This window comes from Scatophagus argus, chromosome 24 (assembly GCF_020382885.2).
Source record: "Scatophagus argus isolate fScaArg1 chromosome 24, fScaArg1.pri, whole genome shotgun sequence".
In the NCBI taxonomy this organism is placed as follows: Eukaryota; Metazoa; Chordata; class Actinopteri; family Scatophagidae; genus Scatophagus; species Scatophagus argus.
Window position 1 is genome coordinate 9,178,936 of NC_058516.1, and position 18,430 is coordinate 9,197,365.

The 18,430-nt window shown below is 42.9% G+C and overlaps 2 protein-coding genes across 4 annotated transcripts in view; both read left to right on the top strand.

The window, feature by feature from the left end:
- Window positions 1-13,120, top strand: part of LOC124055389 (FERM and PDZ domain-containing protein 4-like) — a 40,517-nt gene extending 27,397 nt beyond the window's left edge. Inside the window, exons 8-17 of the mRNA XM_046382187.1 lie at window positions 9-116; window positions 841-972; window positions 2,104-2,223; window positions 2,666-2,802; window positions 4,092-4,218; window positions 6,116-6,205; window positions 6,360-6,542; window positions 6,676-6,814; window positions 7,232-8,254; window positions 8,639-13,120. Coding sequence (XP_046238143.1) covers window positions 9-116; window positions 841-972; window positions 2,104-2,223; window positions 2,666-2,802; window positions 4,092-4,218; window positions 6,116-6,205; window positions 6,360-6,542; window positions 6,676-6,814; window positions 7,232-8,254; window positions 8,639-12,012 — 5,433 coding nt within the window. The 3' untranslated portion in view covers window positions 12,013-13,120. The remainder of the gene's footprint in view (window positions 1-8; window positions 117-840; window positions 973-2,103; window positions 2,224-2,665; window positions 2,803-4,091; window positions 4,219-6,115; window positions 6,206-6,359; window positions 6,543-6,675; window positions 6,815-7,231; window positions 8,255-8,638) is intronic.
- A 396-nt stretch (window positions 13,121-13,516) lies between these two features.
- On the top strand, window positions 13,517-17,198 carry LOC124055724. 3 transcript variants are annotated; one of them, XR_006842775.1, is made up of 7 exons: window positions 13,517-13,966; window positions 14,279-14,383; window positions 14,750-14,880; window positions 14,977-15,138; window positions 15,354-15,580; window positions 16,128-16,183; window positions 16,613-17,198. XR_006842775.1 is itself a non-coding variant. In XM_046382808.1 (6 exons), exons 1-6 carry the CDS (start codon window positions 13,900-13,902, stop codon window positions 16,713-16,715), a joined length of 792 nt encoding a protein of 263 aa, XP_046238764.1. In that variant the 5' UTR covers window positions 13,517-13,899; the 3' UTR covers window positions 16,716-17,198. The 3 variants fall into 3 exon arrangements, 2 of the variants coding, with proteins under 2 accessions (XP_046238764.1, XP_046238763.1); XM_046382808.1 differs by lacking the exon at window positions 16,128-16,183 and having other exon boundaries at window positions 14,753-14,880; XM_046382807.1 differs by lacking the exon at window positions 16,128-16,183 and having other exon boundaries at window positions 13,519-13,966.
- The last annotated feature ends 1,232 nt before the right edge of the window (window positions 17,199-18,430 follow it).

The following is an 18,430-nucleotide window of genomic DNA, read 5'->3' on the forward strand; positions in this document are numbered from 1 at the left end:
TTTTCCAGAACCCGGTGAAGGACAATTCTCTTCTGTTCATGCTAAATGTCCTGAAGGTCTACTTGGAGAACGGGCAGACAAAGTCTTTTCGCTTCGACAGCAGTACCTCTATCAAGGTGTGTGCGTGTGTGTGTGTGTTCAGCCCCTTAAGGCACACTTGACAAAATTGGCAGTCTCTGCAGCATCTATAATTACAAAGGGAGAAATTCATTTAGAGTGCAAATTAGTGTGCACACACACACACACCACGAAATTCAATCACTTTTAGAGTTCCATTTGTTTGAACTCCTCATTTATTCAGGCAAGGTGGCAGGGAGCTTATTTTCATTTTTTGATTCGTAGATTCTTTTTCATTTGTGATCCCAGAGTGTAGTTTAGGATGCAAGAGAGCTGAGACCCCTTTAAATGCAAATAATGAGATGTTAAAGCTTTTCAGGAGAACAATGTGAATGAAAAATGCCCAGTCTTGCATGGGTCTGCTTGAGGTCAGAATGCTTGGAATTTGAGAACCACAGCCGTATTTAATGAACATTCAACAACAATTTGAATGAGCAAGTAACAGAAGAAGTAGAAAAAAAATCTTGAAAATTCACAAAAATTGGCTGATTGATTTACACTGTTGCCCCACAGTAAGTTGCACAAAAGAGAACCAGGAAGCACTGCAGAGCTGAATAAACTTGAAAGAAAACGGCAGATGGTGGTGTGACGACCTGGACAAGGTCTTGGAGAGCAAACAAAACAAATATTCTGAAATCACCGTTTGATTGACGCGTCGACACATTTATTGCCTCGCTGCGTGTGTCGCCGTGATTAAATGTTCATGTGCTGTATTTACTTCAGGATGTGATCTTGACCCTGCAAGAGAAGCTGTCCATCAAATGCATCGAGCACTTCTCCCTCGTGCTGGAGCAGAGGACTGAGGGCTCTGGAAGCAAACTGCTTCTCCTGCACGAACAGGAGATGCTTTCTCAGGTGGGAGACGTTTCCTCTCCTCTCACTTTCTCTGGCTCCATTTTTTTGTCTGATCCATGCAGTAACTTACACACACACACACATTCCTGCTCAGTATTCAGGCAGCATCTGGAGTCTGTCATTTATCAGCACTGGCACAGCAGGGGCGACAGCTCACATTACACCTACCCTCCCTCTCATGCACACACTCGCACGTACCCCAAAAATGGCCAAACATCACATGCACACACACGCACTTACCCGCAGTGCCCGCTACATCCTAATGAGGGATCACAAGAGGACAGTTTTAATATTCATACCACACAGTCCTGATGGGAAGCTCTGCACTTGGTGCATTCAGTGGCAGATGAATGTTTAACAGTCATTCGTCCCCGACACGCTTGATAAAACATGCACTGTTCTCTAATACCACCGGGTGTCAGTCCCGGTGACAGGTGGACCACGGAAAGCTGGTCGATCCCGAATGGACTCCCTTGCCCGCTCTTACACTTGCATTAAATAATTGATGAAATATAATCAATATTTAAAAGATAGTGTGGGTCTTGTGGATTTGTCTTGAATAAGAAATGGAATCAACCACCCAACCAACTGATTGGATTAATTTTGCTGACTATCCATAGCATAGTTTTTTTCTAATTCTCTCTAATAATTCATTTAATCTCTTTTTTATCTAAAATTTAGCTCTTCGGGTCTCTAAAAATGTATCCTTAATCATGCTTTGCTGATAACAATATGTAGATTAAATTAAGTCAAAAAATTGGAATGTAAGACTTTTACTGGTAGCGGATTATGTTTTCATTTTAGTATTGGAAGTAATCCAGTGGTTTTCTTTTGCTCTTCCGGAAATAAGGTGGAAGATTAGTGTTAATGATCAAACTTCTTGTACTCAGTATGGTTCAAGCTAAAAAAAAAAAAAAAAAAAAACAACAGGGAAATCCTACACTTCCCATAATGCAACCTCATAGTGTCTTTCATCAGAGCCTCCATGCCCCCAACTTGTATAACAAAGGCTTTACAGTGCACTCATATCTTGTATCACTACAGCAATTTCTACGTCCTGCCATACTCTTACTTGACTATGTCTTACTTCCTCTCTCTCTCTCTCCTCTCTGTTCCTGTTTGTGTGCCCAGGTGACCCAGAGGCCTGGCTCTGACAAGATGAAGTGTTTCTTTAGAGTCAGCTTTGTGCCCAGGGACCCAGTGGAGCTGCTCCGGAGAGATGCCGTGGCGTTTGAATACCTCTATGTGCAGGTGAGAAAATCAATCATATAAAGTCCTAAAACTGACTCTGATTATTGCAGGATGGGCACAGAATGGATCCTGTCAAAACAAAAAACTCATTTGCAAATAAAGTCCTCAACTAAACTACCTATCTCTAAAATAACAAAATTGCTTCCCCATAGGATTCCTTTGATAATTAGTCAAGTGAAATAGCCTGGGAGAGTTAAAGCTAATCGTCTGTTCTTGTCACAGTTTACCATTTTGTGCTTCATGTGCTAGTCCTTCATCAGGGACTGGAAAGTGTATCCCTTTGAAGGAATCTCAAGCCACTAAGGTTGAGAACAACTCATTTCAACTCATCAGGGATGCACCGCTGCTCGAATTTGCTCGATGGAGTAGATGAGATGTGCTTCACAAGCCCCAAAACAGACTCGGGGCTTCTTATGTAACTTTCCTATCTCCTTTGCTGCAGAGCTGTAACGATGTGGTCTTGGAACGGTTCGGCCCCGAGCTGAAGTACGACGCTGCCCTACGACTGGCTGCGCTGCAGATGTACATCCTCACCATGACGACCAGGCAGAGCCAGAAGGTCTCGCTCAAATACATCCAGTAAGTCTGTGTGTAAAATGTGGATGTGGGTGTGCGTGTGTGTGTGTTTTTGCCACTTCAAACATGATCTGTAATGTTAAACTGTGGTACAGCCTGGAGCTGCTCTATCAATAATAAATGATGCTCCTCTTTTTGGAAAGTTTTTTGGGTGGGTTTACAGGAGTTTGTTAGGGATAGATGAATTCATTGTCCTATTTTCCCTCCTTGGTTGGAGACGTCTTTAGCAAACCGCAGTTTTCACAGTCAAATCTTAACATCGAAATAAATGTCAGCAAGGCCTCCAAGCATGAGTCTTGATGCGAGGACCCCTCTTACAACAGATTTGAATGTAAGTGTGATTAAAAAGAGTTTCTCATGTTTACTCAAGGCAAATGTATTTATATAGCACATTCATCCCCAAAGGCAACCCAAAGTACTTTCCAGATTATACAGGCAATAGCGCAAGAAAGAAAATGGTAAAAATAACATAAGCAAACAGAAGCACATGCAATAAAAAAAATAAAAACAAAAGTGCACGGAGTAAAACCGATTAAAATAAAGTTTGTTTAGAAGAAATTCATTAAAAGCAGCGGTAAACAGGTTGGTCTTCAGTCACTATGTTCTACACATTTGAGCAGCATAGAAGCTAAAGGCTTTTATGGACAAGCATTAGAATTTATTCTGAAGTTTGTGAGAAGTCTGTGAGAGACTGGCAGCCAGTGTAGCTGTCTGAAAGCTGGAATCATATACTGACCTTTTTTTGGGTCCCTTTATAAGAAGCTGGAGCAGCAGTCAGGATCCACCGAAGCTGAGACTGCTGTCTCAGACAGACCTGGGAGCAGCCCATTGCAGCAGTGCAGCCTGCTAGAGATAAAAAGCATGTACAACTACAATTTTGTCTTATGTGCCAACCAAATAGAGACTTGTATGAGTCATGTACAGACAGTCTGCCTGTTACCACAAGAGGAAAACACACTTGTCTGACAGTAATTATCATGCCTTAATCAAAAATAAAGAGTATTACTGAAACAAATGGATTGCACAGTTGATATTACATTCACAATATTGTCATCACAGTTTGCAGGTTTTTCTGCTTTTAATTGCATATTTCTGTACAGGAACACTTTGCTAGTTGCTCAGAGAAATCTCTCCTCCTTTAAGTTAGTGTTCTGTTCTGCAACCAGCTGCTCGTCTGAGATTAAATGTCATCTAATTTCTAGCTTTTGACTGCAGGTCTTGTCTGGCGGAAGTACTTTGTTTTTTTTTTTCAAGGCTGACTTTAAAGCTGAACTCGATCTCCCCTTCGACAGAAAAGAGTGGGGTCTGTCGCTGTTCCTGCCTCCTGCCGTGCTGTCCAGCATGAAAGAGAAAAACATCAAGAAGGCCCTGACGCACATCCTCAAAACCAACCAGAACCTCGTGCCTCCGGGGAAAAAAGTAAGCAGTTGTCTTTGTCTTTCTTTGCCCTTGTTAATAAACTTCTGGCACACAAACACACTGTCTCTTAGTTTCCTGATGCAGTATCCCAGAATAGCATCACTGCCATACTCAGCCTTGGAAAGGTTCTCACCTTTGTCAACCTAAGACCCTTTGTCAAGCCAGACCTTGAATGCTAATGTGAATAACAAGCAAAGTGCATTGTCAAACTGTGTGCATAATAAGATATTCATATTCACACACATATGTCCCAGTCAGGGGCCTCTGATCCAACTTCAGCTGAACTTTTCAGCTCTTTGTGAAACTGCTTTAATGATACAGGCTGATGCTGGTTCGTTCTGTAAATTCTGTGATTCTGACCGGATTTCATATCGTTTCATATCATAGTTACATGACATCCCAATTCTCTCACTCTGGAACTCTGCATTTGTCTACATTTTTTCTAGAAAATGCGATGGATTTTTAAATTGGAATTTACTGTTTTCCAAATGAATAAGTAAGACATGACGAACCAAATAATCTCCTCCTTCAGTTGTAGGTCTCATGGTTAATTTACATAATATTAAGTTCGACATGCTTGTGTTTATTATTATAGTCTTAAATTTTGGGAGCCCTGACAATTTTCAACAGAGTCAATGAAAAAAATGCCCCTTGGCAGCCATGGCAAGCATTTTACCATAAGAGGACAGGCAGCCTCGGAGCCGTGAAGCATTCACTGAACCTGAACGTTTTGGCATCATCACTCATCAGCAGGCAAATTAGCATTGCTCATTGTCCAACTCAATCTGCCTCAAACAGCTTCATGTAATGGATGCAGGAATGTAGGTCATATTAAACACACCTGAACTCCATATGTGTGCATAGGTGTGCACAAAGCATATAACATGTCAGTCATACTGGAGAGATATTGATGTCTCCCCTCCCAAGCGTGATCAGTTTGATGTGCTGGCTCATCATTTGCATTCACAGTGGCAGCTGATATCCACTATGTTCATTAGGGAGAAATACAGCCCAGCAGCACCAATGAACTGACACGCAATTCAAAATGTTGACGCTCCAAATTAGCTTTCTCATTACGGTCTTCAGCTATCACTCAGCCCTCACCAAAGGAGGCTGCTCGCTCAGTTTTGAGAGAAGGTGGTGGTGAAGACTGAGCGAGAATTTCATTAAAAAATATATATATATGTTTTTGGGTTTTTTTTTTATAATGGAGATGTCTGGTTTTCAACTAGCACAGTCAGACATCCTGTTAGCCTTTGTTGCTAAGACTGATGGTGAAGTAAAAAATTACAGGATTATACTAAAGACTAGTTTTACTCTTAAATGGAGGAGTAACATCAGGAGAATGTGAAGTAGATAAAGTGTGCCATATTAAATCTGTACTGAGTACTGAAAGACAGCTTGGTATCTTAAGCATATACACGTAATTGTGGTCATTTTTATTCAACTGCTCTTGCATTGCAAATGTATTGCCTCCCTTGAGCATGAGGAGGTGAAATGTAAGAAGACTTTAAAAAGCAGTGGCATATGAATAAACAAAATAGACATTACAACATACACACTATATGTCTCATTGCAGTGAAAGCATTGGTACCTACCAAAGTGCACGTCTGCTCCTTTCAGCTTTGAATTTTGAAAATCCCATTGATTCCAAATGGCTGGAGAGGCACACATCCACACCGGCAGGCCATAAAAGAGCACCGCAGCGGAGCAGCTATTTAGATTTTGATCAGATTTAAATGACATGATGGGATCTAATGGAAAATCAGTGGTCCAGATCAAAATGGCTTGCAGGTGCTTTACATCCCGATGGAAGAAGACAGAAACGTCTGTTCAGGTTGAAGTGATTTTTTTTCGGATGCCTGCTAATGCATTTCTCTTCTCTCTTTCTATGCAGCTGACTGCTTTGCAGGCCAAGGTGCATTACCTGAGGTACCTCAGTGAACTCAGACTCTATGGAGGGAGGGAGTTCAAATCAATACTTTTGGTAAGAACATCTAGAGGAGATTTGTAAGTTTGACAACAAACATGTTTAAGACCTGCCTCATTAAAATTTTTCAGGACAAATCTTTTGACCTGATTGAACTGATTTATTTCTGAATTCCTTTTAACTGTCATATGTTCCCCGCTACGCCCTGCAGCAAGGGGAGAAACAGACGGAGGTGACCCTGTTAGTTGGCCCACGTTATGGGATCAGTCATGTCATCAACGCCCGGACCAACCTAGTGGCCCTGTTGGCTGACTTCAGCCATGTCAACCGCATTGAGATCCTCACTGAAGACGAGACTAACGTCCGACTGGAGCTTCATGTTCTGGACGTCAGGGTGAGCACATTTCTGTCTGAAAACCCAAGTTCCAGCAAATAGTATTTTGTCTCCTGAAAATTATAGCATCTGTTTTGTTTGTTCTCCCTCTTTCCACACTCCTTCTTCCTTCTTTTCCTCCTTTTTTTCACAGCCCATCACACTGATCATGGAGTCCAGTGATGCAATGAATCTGGCCTGTTTAACAGCAGGCTACTATCGCCTCCTAGTGGACGCAAGGAGGTCTATCTTCAGCATGCCCCACTGCAATAGCACTGGAGTTGATGACACCAGTGAGTTATTATAACTACATACAAATTGTGTTGCAGTTTGTTTAAACTTCATGCTTGTGTTGCAGACATCAAATTCAGGCTAATTATATATTTACAAAAACCAGTAGAGCATCAAAAATCTTGTCTTTGTACTGTTTTCAATTGAATATATGTAAAAAAAATTGCCAGCAAGTAATTGCATTCTGTTTTTGCTTTAGTTGAGGAGTTGATGAAAACTCACGCTCTGACACATTTTGGAAGTAAAAGACTCATGGCTGGATTAAATAGCTTCAAAATTGATGCTTTACAGTGCAGCATAAAACCTCCAAGGTTTTAAATGGGGCACACAGAAGTCTTGTGAAGAAGCTCCTTTAAAATTTAATGAACATAAAATATAAAACACAAAGTAATAAGACTTTGTATTGCTTCTGTTTGCAGGTCAGGATCGTGTCCTAGAGTGGCCATACAGCACATCTTTGGGGAACAACGAGGAGCCATCATCTAGCCAGGAAGAGGTCTACAACAGAGACTCTGAGTATTCAGAAAGTGGGCAGAGAGAAAACAACCTCTCTCCTTATTTCCATGATCACCAAACCCCCGACAGAGACTTAGGGACAGGGCGAAGTCCGTTGCCCCCTCCTCTTCCTCCTGCTACCAGACACAAAACTCAAGACTCACCTCGAAGCGCCAAAGTGTCATTTATTTTTGGGGGGGACCCACCCTTGAACAAGTCGAAGAACATAGCATATGAAAGACTGGTGGAGAGTCCTGAGGTACCCGAGCACAGACCCCCCTACTTGCACAACAATATGGACTTTCGGCCACAGGACAGGGTGCCATTTCAGTTCAGTGGTTTGACACATGTCTATAGTAACATTATAAGTGAGGAAGGTGGTGAAGAGCCACTTCTAAGGGATCTGTTTTATCGTGACACTACTGATGATGCTGAGGATGACGATGATGCTTCCTGTGAAGAAGACTCCACAGGCGGAACACCAGTGGGAGACGGCAGAGCAGTTGGAGGTGAAAATTGCCGTAGTCAAGGTGGAGGGTTAGCCACAGCAGCTAGCAAAGCTACCTTCCTAACGCTTTCTGGTTCTACTGATGACATCATTGACCTTACATCACTGCCTCCCCCTGAGGGAGACGACGGCGTCGACGACGAAGAAGACGACACACTGCTTCAGACACTTAACCTTGCAATTGCGGCTCCACCACCAGGCTTTCGGGACAGTTCGGATGAGGACACAGCGCCCGAGGGAAGGCCGCTAAGCACATGTGACAATGATGATATTCCAGTGTCGTTAATTGATGCTGTTCCAACACACGGGGAGGGGGAGGGGAGCAGGGGAGGGGAGAGAAAGCTGGAGAATGCGGTCATGAATACGCTACAGGCACTGGAGGCTCTGTCTGTCTCTGAACAGAGGCCTCCCCCGCCACCACCCAACACTAACAATCCAGGTCTGTTGAATAGTTCTGTAGTTTTTGATCACTATCATTTATGTCTTTGCTTAACTATCTGTTTTCAAGGCTTTATTTTGCACAACCAGCCCCAAATAAATTCTGTGTCTCAGTCTGTTTTCTACAGTCTTTCCCATTTAACATCATTTGGACATCTAAAAATGTATGGGATGTTGTTTGGGTTCATTTTATCAGAGAAAAGTTTTATCTTTCTCTTTACCATTTTGCTTGAGCTCTTGCCTCCTTTCTGGCATAAAATTGCATAAATATGTGTAATGTGCCTTCTTATTAATTGCCAATATGGTCAAAGCTAAGTTTAATATTTAACACAATATACATTTAACAGCAGTTCGTTTTCATCTTAACGTATATCTTCTCTTCTAGGTGTTTACACTTCTCGAGGATTTAGCCCAGAGTCATCCTCAGATTCTGGTAATGAGACCAACTCCTCAGAGATGACTGAAATTTCTGAATTGGCTGCGACTCACAGGATCAGTGAGAGCCACATGCGTCTTCTGGTGGCCACACGGGAAGGGTACCAACCTTTACTTGAGGAGAAAACAGAATTCCCTGTCTCACCCAGTACGGGGGGAACAATACAGAAGAAACCCCGTAGTCCAACACGGCACCTTCAGCCTCCAGCAGTTCCTCCAAGACGGAGCCCTCAGTTGGACACTGCATCATCAGGGCCAGACAGCTTGGAGGCAAGGTCCCAGACTCTCTCATCCACTCTTCAGCGCCCAAGTTCCACCACACCAGGTGGCAAGCATCACAGAAAGTCTGCAGACTCTAGTGGGAAGTATAACACCTTTAGCACAAGGGAAGTGCATCGAGGTGAGAGTAGTGGGAGCCACAGCCGTCTTGACTTTGACCAGCGCACTTCATTCTGTGAGAGAGGGGAAAGTCAAAGAAGACAGAATTCTTCTTTGGCAGAAAATTCTACAGCCGAGGGTTTCACAATGAGCAGCCCCTCCAGTGACCATCAAAGAATTCCCCGCCCGCCTTCCTCTACCTCTGATCATCTGTTAGATGTTGTCAATGTAGGGGACTGTGGTGCAGATAATGGAGTAGCAGCTGTTGAGCAAGATGAACACCTGGTTGTAGCATCGTTACTGTCTCCAACCAAAAAATCTAGATCAAGAGTGTCTGACCAGGGATCAGACATGCAAAATGACCATCAGCCAATTTCTAGACAACAGAGTGTCGCACGATTGTGTGAGTACCATCTAGCAAAAAGGATTTCAAATTTGCAAGGAGAAGCCCACAGTTCACTTCAGGGTTCTCTGTGCTCATCATTAGATGCTGGCGGCAGCACGAATAGCAGCGCCTGTGCCACTCCAACTGACTCACCACTTGGTCCTGCAGTTGAATCAAAACAGCACCATTTGCAACGGCACGCACTTTCTAGTTCCTCCTCTTCATTACTCAGGGTGCTAAACTATGAAGATAACAAACCTGGAATCCCTCGTGGTGTCCCTGTCCAGAGCACTCAGGGAAAAGACCTCCATCCTCATGCAGACCCTGCCCTTCTTCGGAAAATGCTTCCCAACATTCACCCTCCTGCTGCAGGGGCTGAAACAGGCCGTCCCTCCTCAGCTACACCATCTAAGCATAAAGAGACTACAGGTACTGGAAGCAAGAGAACCCACAGTGATCTTCATGTTAAACAACAGGCCTGTTTTAAGGGGCTGAACCAGAAGGAAGGCAGTGAGGCCTACAGACAACTCATTAACTATCTAACAGTAAGCCAGATGCATCAGGGAGGGAAGCTGCACAGTGCAGGCATGGGAGGGGCAGTGAAAAAGGACACCAGGCGCTTTATCACTAGCAATCCTCAGCTTGTGGAAATGGTCAAGAATAGGGGGAATGCCATTGCTCGCTGCCCATGTACGTCTGCCTCTGTAACATCCCCATACCTCAGCCCAAATTTAGTGACCCCTAATACGGCCCCCATGCAGCAGGCAAATAAAGGTCAGTGGTCGTACCATTCGGCCACACTTCCTGCCAAACTCAAGAGAAGTCCTGACATGCATGCTCAGCGACAGAATGACAATTTAGATTTCATGTCAGTTACTGCTGAGAGGAGAAGCTCCTTTTCTGGCCTGGAAAGTGAACTAGAGAGGAGCGGTATGGACCCAGAGCACTTTCTTTCACTGTATAAGAGGGAGGGCTGTATCAGCCGTGATGGGGGTTTCATTACTGGTGGAAACCGTGAGAGTGGGGGTACCAATAATCGTCCCCCACCTCGGTCAAGAAGCCAACCTAGTGGCAGCACAGAGGACTGGTTCAGGTCAGACCCGAGAGCAAAGCATGCAGTTCGTCAGTCTCCTCATCCTCATCCTAATGATGATTCTTTTTGTTTCTCTGCTGCCCCCAGTGTAAGTGGTCAACGAGCAGACCTCAACACCATCTCACTAGGAAGGGGAGACCATCCTTCAGCATTTATCAGGCAGGCATCTACTGGCTCTAGGGCTTGCATTACATCTCCATCTCCCAACCCACAATCTCCAACTCCGCCACCACCTCCCCCACCACCTCCTCCTATGCCTCTTCCCGTGCAAGCCAGCGCTAGCTTCAGCAACTCAGGATGCACACAGAATTCCATCCAGTCCCGGCAGAATCAGAACCACATTCAGGCTGTTACCCCAACCCTGCCAAAGACAGATCCCTTCAGCAATAACCTGCAGCGGGGCCGGGAGCTTAAACGCAGCTCCAGCAATGTGACTGCCAGTTCTGGCAGTGTGGAAGTTCTGTTTGATAAGCCCACCCGAAGCCGGAGCCAGCAGCCCTTGTCACCATCTGTGCCCCAGCAAGGTGAGACCAAAGTCCAACGGAGGCCAACAACAAGGAAGCGCCTCTCCAAGAGCTATTCCCAAGGCTCGGTATCTTCCCACACCACATGCTGGTCTACAGGCAGCAGGGTGGACAGTAGAAGGGCATCTGTGGCATTTCCGTTACAGAAAGATACTAAACACATGAAGGGCTCTCAAAAACTGGACACCAGTCCCTGGAGATGCAATGGGCCTTTTAGCTACTGTTTCTTTAAACGCAAGAGTGAGGGTGAAGAGGATGAGATTGAATGGGAGAGGCCCAGACGGAGCCGTGGCGGGAACGATATTGATAATGAAGGTGCCGCTGCATCAGCCATATTGCCCTGTGGCTCAGCAGTTGATGCAGCTGGGGAGCAGCTGTATGGGGAGGTCCTCAATAATATGAGCTTTAGTGACCGTCTCGGGCGAATCAACGCACTCAAAGACCGCATGTATGGCTTCCCTTCTGGCTTCACTGATGTTCGTCGCGATGCCAGTGAGCTCATTGCACTGGTGAGATCCAGCGTAGGTCGTTGCGATCGTGGACCCCAGATGCCTTTCCAGGATGTGTCCCAGTACAAGCAGCTCCTCTCTGTTGAGTCAAAAGAATTAGGCCGGGCATGCCGGAGAATGGCTCAGGCCCACAGTAGCCCTGAGGAGATGCTATTAGCTGTAACTTGTAGCTTCCAGGTGCTATGCTGTCTCTGTGAAGCTTGTATGTGTCTGGTTAAGGGGCTCGGAGCCTCAGCCTCACACCAGCAGAGAGAAGTTGTGGCAAAGGTGGACGAGGTCGTTATGAACTATATCTGTTTGCTCAAAGCGGCTGAGGCTGCCACGGTGGGAGCACCAGGAGAACACAGTGTGAAAGCCCTGGTCCGCCACTCGAGTACTATGTCGGCCATTGCTAACGCACTCACCCGCTCCCTTAAAACGCTGCTTAGCAAGTAGAGGCTACTTCTTATGCTTTATAGTGTGGCCTAAACTGTCAGTAGAAGTCTGTCTTGTAAGCATCTTGCTGTTTTTGAGTCTGCTGGAACAGTCATGCATTTTTCATTTTAGGTCTCAATGGTCTCATATCAGAATTGATAAAGTGTACGACCCGTCACAGTTAGACTTAAGATTATATAAAATCACGCTAAAATTTAGTGAGATGCTGGAAGGTACTCCTATCTGACTGGACTTGCTTTTTCTGATGACAATATTGTAATGTATATTTGCAAAGCCATAGCGTCACAGAATTTTGTAATATGATATGTACCTAATAGATATCCTTCTACCTGTGCATTATGCAACTTATTTTAAAAAAAATGTATATAATGTATATAAACACAATATAATTATATTGTTTGCCATAGCTGTTTTAAGAAGCCATTGAGTATTCAGCTTAATTTGCTCTGATATTTTACAGGGCTGGAGTGAATTCACTTTCAGTTCAATCAGTTCATAAAAGTGCAGTTTCACTACAGATATTTCTAGTTGTGATTTATATAATTTCTTGTAGGAAAGTAAGTGAAGATGTGTCACTGTCAGTCCAATGAGAAGCTTGTCACCATTGTTTTATTCACAGGATAAATATGAAGCTGAGTTTCTGAATGACTGCATAAAAGTGAACTGATTCTAACCATTACAGTGCAGTTTGTTTTAGGAAGATGAAAGGAACATTTGTTAGAAATGTTGAAAATACATCTAAATACATTCAGTATTTACCACTGCTTCATATTTTACCACATAGATTATTTTCACGTAAGAACAGTAACAATAAATAAAAACAAAGTATTCCCCAAGGCTACATATATAAAACTATAGTAATACTTGGTTTATCAATTTTTGGGGGAATAAATATTAAGAAATATTTCAGATTGACCACTGTGTTAATTATTACATGATTATTTTTTAAGTTTTGTGTTTTACTATAATCTGTTTTGGAATAAGTTCTGTGCTTGAAATATTTATTATGCCATACTGTGTATCAAGATGCAGTTTTGGCTCTTGACAAGAAATTCATTTCCTGTTTTTCTTTTCAATAATCCACTAATCTATTAAAAAAAAATCGTTTTACAGATATTTGTTTTGTCTTTTGATTTGAATATTTAATTGTTGCATTCATTGAGGATGCAGTACAAAGTTTCAAGGTGCCTATTACCGTACTGTTGTTATTACCAAATCAAAGATCCTCGCGAACTAGAACGAATCCTTGTCTGTATGTTGTCAGGCATCCCTCTCGCTAAAAAAATGTACTGCCAAGCATAAAATGTTCATGTTAAGTGACTGATTTGAATGCAGCATGATGAAATGAACGTTTTAACAGCATGTTACCGCGCGCACTTGTGTCTAAGTGTGCGTAAGCATGTGTTCACGTGACCCTTCCTAAGCAGCAGAGGGGATGAGGGATTGTGTTTAGCTCATCTGCATATCGAACGCCTGTTCTACGCACACTCTGCGACGTTTACCAATCAGCTCGCCGCCTGCAGCAAACCACGCCCGCGCGGCAACTCGTGTTGCGCGCCTCGTCAGTATTGTAGTGGAAGTGGAGCATACGCAAAGTGTTTGTCCTTAACCTGGGCATTGGTGGATTTAACAAGTGTGTGTAACGTTTTAGTAGTAGTTTGTTGAATGTAAGCAAGTTTATCTTCGCACGGGGTACAGGCGAGGTCGAAAACTACACCGACGCGTTTGGAGGAGCTGCTGACTGCCGAGTTCACCAACTGTAGATAATTACTACCGTGGAAAAGTTATTGTTGGGCACCCAGTGGGGTTTAAAGTTTAGCTAACAGTGGCGTCTCTGCCTACTAGCAGGTAGTTAGCGCCGTATTTAAACCGCTTAGTTTGGTAACAATGGCAGCTGTGTGCCAGTCACGACGGGCCTTGGTGGAAATACCTGCTCCACAACCAAAAATTGCCGGTAAGTCCGAAATAGTGAATTTTTAATTTTTGTTATGCTGCGCAAGTTCTTTGTGCTTGAGGCGCCAGTTTGCTATCATGCTAATGTTACGAGCGCGCGTGTGCGGCCCCATGATTAATACTCAGCCAAAAGTGTAACATTAACGGTAACTTTAGTCGCGATAACCGTTAACTTTCGCAATACAGTTCACATTGAAACATCTTTCACAGTTCATTTATACGTTGTGTGTTGTGTACAATAGCATTGTAGGAATTTAAACAGGAGCCACTGTCACCTGAACACGTACAAAGTTTTCATTTTCTTCTTTAACAGCTCGAATGAGGAGGTCCTACCTAGAAATTCTAAGTGCTCGTTTGGCTCCATCTCCGCTTCCAAGGGGGAGAAATACAACAACAAACGCAAAGCGTGTGCACTCATGTAAGTAACCGTAACCATTTATGAAAACATAAATAAAACGTTAATGTGTGGCTCTTTGTGAGCCCCATTTTATGGGAAGTAAAATGGAGAAAAGCAGTTTAGTGTGAAGGGTTTTATCTTCTATCACTTCTACTCCTCTTACCATTCAATGTTTGAGTGTCTGACGGCTTACAACAATAAAATAATGACCATACCAATAAAATATGTTCCGCTTTTACCTTCCTATTGAACCATTTAAGAAGTAAAATCTACCACGTACTAATGAATCACTATAACTGTCCTACTTATGTTAATTACTGGGAATGCATCCCTGTGCACTTTTTTGCTGTAGTGTTATTGCCCTAATCATATCCTTTTGTTTTGCAGCAGACATGTCCATAGCTGGGGTGTGGAGTCGAGGCATTGAGGAGCAGTGTGAGAAGATGGATGACCATCAAACTCCTCTCTCCAAACAGCAGCTTGTACAGCTAATCAGATCCCTGATCTTAGTTGAACAGGTATCCACTCTTCCCATTTTATATAGTAACAAAGATGTAAAATATGTAATTGATATGTGATCAATGTAAACTAAAATGTGCTGCATTGCATCCTAGAACCAAGAGCCCAAGATCCTGGCATCAGACCTGAAGTATCTCCAGGAAGACCTGCAACTAAAGAAAGCAAATGTTTATAGGTCCATACCCTACTCACGGTTTGGCTCCAACAGGGATGCTCACTGCTACAGAAAGGCATATCCTCACCTTGTGGCATTCAAAGTGAGGATCAGTGATGTTTTATTTTATAGACTTTGAAGGGGTTTGTTGGGCCCTTCAGCACACCCAAGCTCTTGTTTCCTAAATGAGCTTTTTTTCCCTCATTGATGCCACTGAAGTAATATAAACTGCTCCATATGTTGGCTCTATGTGTCTTGATTAGCTGAGCGTTTTGTTGTGTCATCCTAATGTGTTACCTCCATATCCTCCCCCATCAGGTTTCTTGTCAAGAGTGGGGCCAAGTTCTTCTGAGGAACAAAAAGTGGGACGCAGTGTTGGAGCACACGTTGATGGCGTGGCGCTACACCAGCGAGTTGCCTCAGTGGGACACAGCAAACCACAACGCTCTCCAAGAACAGTGTTACAGCATTTTGGCAGCCCACAGCCTCACCGCTCTCCAACACTACCACCCTGAACCCAACAGAGGACGTGAGCTGCTCCGAAGGTAACATTTGAATTTATAATGATCTGTGGACAGTTCACACACACAATATTAGACAATGCAGGCATGGTTAATGTGTCAATGCTAAATATATAAGATTAAAGCAATATTCAGTAAGCAAATTAAAAATGTAAACATCTCTGTGTGTTTGCCTCATCACTTAACATTCTATTACTCTTTCATTATTCTCAGCTAATTTCGGGGTGCAATCTGTTCTGTTGTTCCTTCATGCATGCATCTGAAAGGTCACAGAGTGATCCAGATACTCAGTGGTGTGTTTGGGCACCGTTACAGGCTCTTAATTTCCTTTCATTTTGTGGCACTAATGGGATGTTTACTATATGTTGCTCACATCCTTCTGAACCAATGACGTGATCTTGAAACAGTAGATCGCCTCAGCTTTGTGGAGAATTACCACTGTTAACAGAGGGCAGATAAATCTCAAAACAGATCCACAGCACGACCTGTGACATACGTGATATACTTTACTATCGGCCTACTGCGTTGTATGCTGGCGCGCTGGCAACTGATTGCTGATTTAAATATCCAGCTGAAGCAGTTCAACATGGGCATCCTACTGGAGTCCTGTCTTGTCACCTGCTGAATGTAAGTTCAATCAACTTTTAGCATGGGGCTGGTACACCAGCCCCTGATGAACTTCTGACTTCTCACTTTCTTCACCAAGGTGTTTTCTTCAGCTCTTTTTCACTGGGATGCACAACAATCTCTCTGTCTATATGATGCTTATTACCGTAGTCATTTACTTGGGCAGCTACAGTAAGATTAAGAGTGCAACACAACAACTTCAAAATACTCTCTACTACATTGAGGTGGCTAATAAATTAAACTTGCTAGTTATAAATTTGCTTTCTGTTAGTGCCAAATGCCTAGTCTCTTGACCTATCAAGCCTAGATGTCACCATATTCATTGGTCTTTCCTTTCCCTTCCTTTCCTTTTTCTAACTGTTTCTCATCATGTGCTGTAGTTGGTTCGGATAATCAGCTAGGGGATTAACACTGTTTCTTTGTCTCTAGGCTGAAGATGGTTCAATTGTACAGCCAGTCAGTTGTGCCCTGTGTTCAGGAGTTGGAGAGGATTATGGGATGTGCCGATGACTCCAGCATGGACACAAAATAACACAAACACCATACAATCCAGTCTCTACACCCCAGTGGAAATTTGCTTCATAGGTGATCTAAATTATATCTGTGTGGTACCAGGCCAAAAAACATTTGACGTGGTTTGTTTGGAAAAACTTCTCCATTATTCTTCCAAAGGGGAGGGGCAGCAACTGAAAACACAATGCATTTATTTTTTTTTAGGACATTGTAGAGAGTAACATTTGCATTGACCAGTGAAATGTTAAAAGTATGAAATGGCCTCTTGTTGCTTTATAAGACGTGTGTGTATATGTATATAAATAATATGTCCTTGTTAATGTTCACAATACTTGAAACTGTGGCTTTTGTCTTGTTTTCTATGTGTCTTGTTTATGGAGAAGTGTCCTTGTCACTGATTGCACTGTTGCAGTTTGTCCTGAAAACTTGAAGATTTTTGATAAAATAGACTCATATTTTCAATAAATTTTGTTACTTTGTACCAGCAAAGGACTTAATAATCTTTTGTATTTTGTCCTTATTGTGTCTGCATGCAGTCATACTGATCAAACAACAGCTGTTTTCAAATAGTAAAACAAATGGGAAGTTAGAATCCCTTTCATCTGTTTGTGTTTACAACAATCACCTCAGGAGACTTCCTTCCTAAATGTTATATTTACAAATACTTAAGAAAGCAGTTGGTGTTTCCTACTTGCTGTTTATATACATATTGGAGTCACTGCAAAGATCAAAATGGTGACTCCTTCAGTTGTAGTCGGTATGCTGAAGACTAAATCTACACATGTAAATATGTACTTGTTCCCTTCAGATGTTTGTGTGCAACACTTTGATAACTGATAAGTCCTTTACATGAATCTCATAGTGAATGAGTGGAGAAACCGTCTACAGTTTATGAGACACAGAAGACCACAAGTGTGTTAAATTGCCATGTCTTTTTTTGTTCAGCCCTCCAAATAATCTGTATGCACTTGTAGCTTTGAAGTTAGGCTTCTTGTTGTCTGAAATTGATTTGTCGGCTGTGGGCTCTGATTAGTAGGCAGACTTATCTGATTTGTAGACTGTCGAGTTTGCAAAGCTGGGGACTCCCGCTGCTTTGCAAAGAAGGGCCACTGCAGGAGATAATAGAATTAATCGATCAATGGATTGACCATTTGTCCGCTCTGGTAGTGTGTGAGCACAGCCTTTTAAGTTACCCTTTTAAACCACTAGGTGGAGCCCGCGTCGCACCATCGTCCGGTATCGCCATCATCAGGACCGGCTCTGTGACTCCAGTGGAAGGGCTACGTTAGTACTACTGTAGAAACAGCTGTTGCCATGGTGCTCTGTACAGAGAATATTGAATAAATTTTAAATGCTATTTATGGTCGAAGATAATCAATGGGGAGGGGGGCTGCTGGCTTACATCCTAACTTCCTGCTGTGCAATATCTGCCAGAAATAAAGCTATAATGTTATGTATTTTTATTTATATAGGGACATCTGTCGTGACATTGTCATTTGGGGAATTTGATTCTCTATTATAGCTCTACAATTTTTCTGTAGTAATATACTCTGTTATGTCTTGTAATTTGTATAGTTTAAAAATCAAGAATAATACAGCGATCTATCTCCAGGCTATTGCATGGAGTAGAACGTTGTCCAGCTCTGTCAATATATGGGTATACATAATATATATAAAAGTGGCCAACATACTGATACTGAGTGATAATTTGTAAACTGGAGATTAATTTGGTGG

Coding starts and splice junctions, on each gene's coding strand:
- LOC124055724 (XM_046382807.1), top strand. CDS start 13,900: ATGGCAGCTGTGTGCCAGTCACGACGGGCCTTGGTGGAAATACCTGCT. Junction 14,881..14,976: donor CCCTGATCTTAGTTGAACAG/GTATCCACTCTT, acceptor ATTGCATCCTAG/AACCAAGAGCCCAAGATCCT. Junction 15,139..15,353: donor CTCACCTTGTGGCATTCAAA/GTGAGGATCAGT, acceptor CTCCCCCATCAG/GTTTCTTGTCAAGAGTGGGG.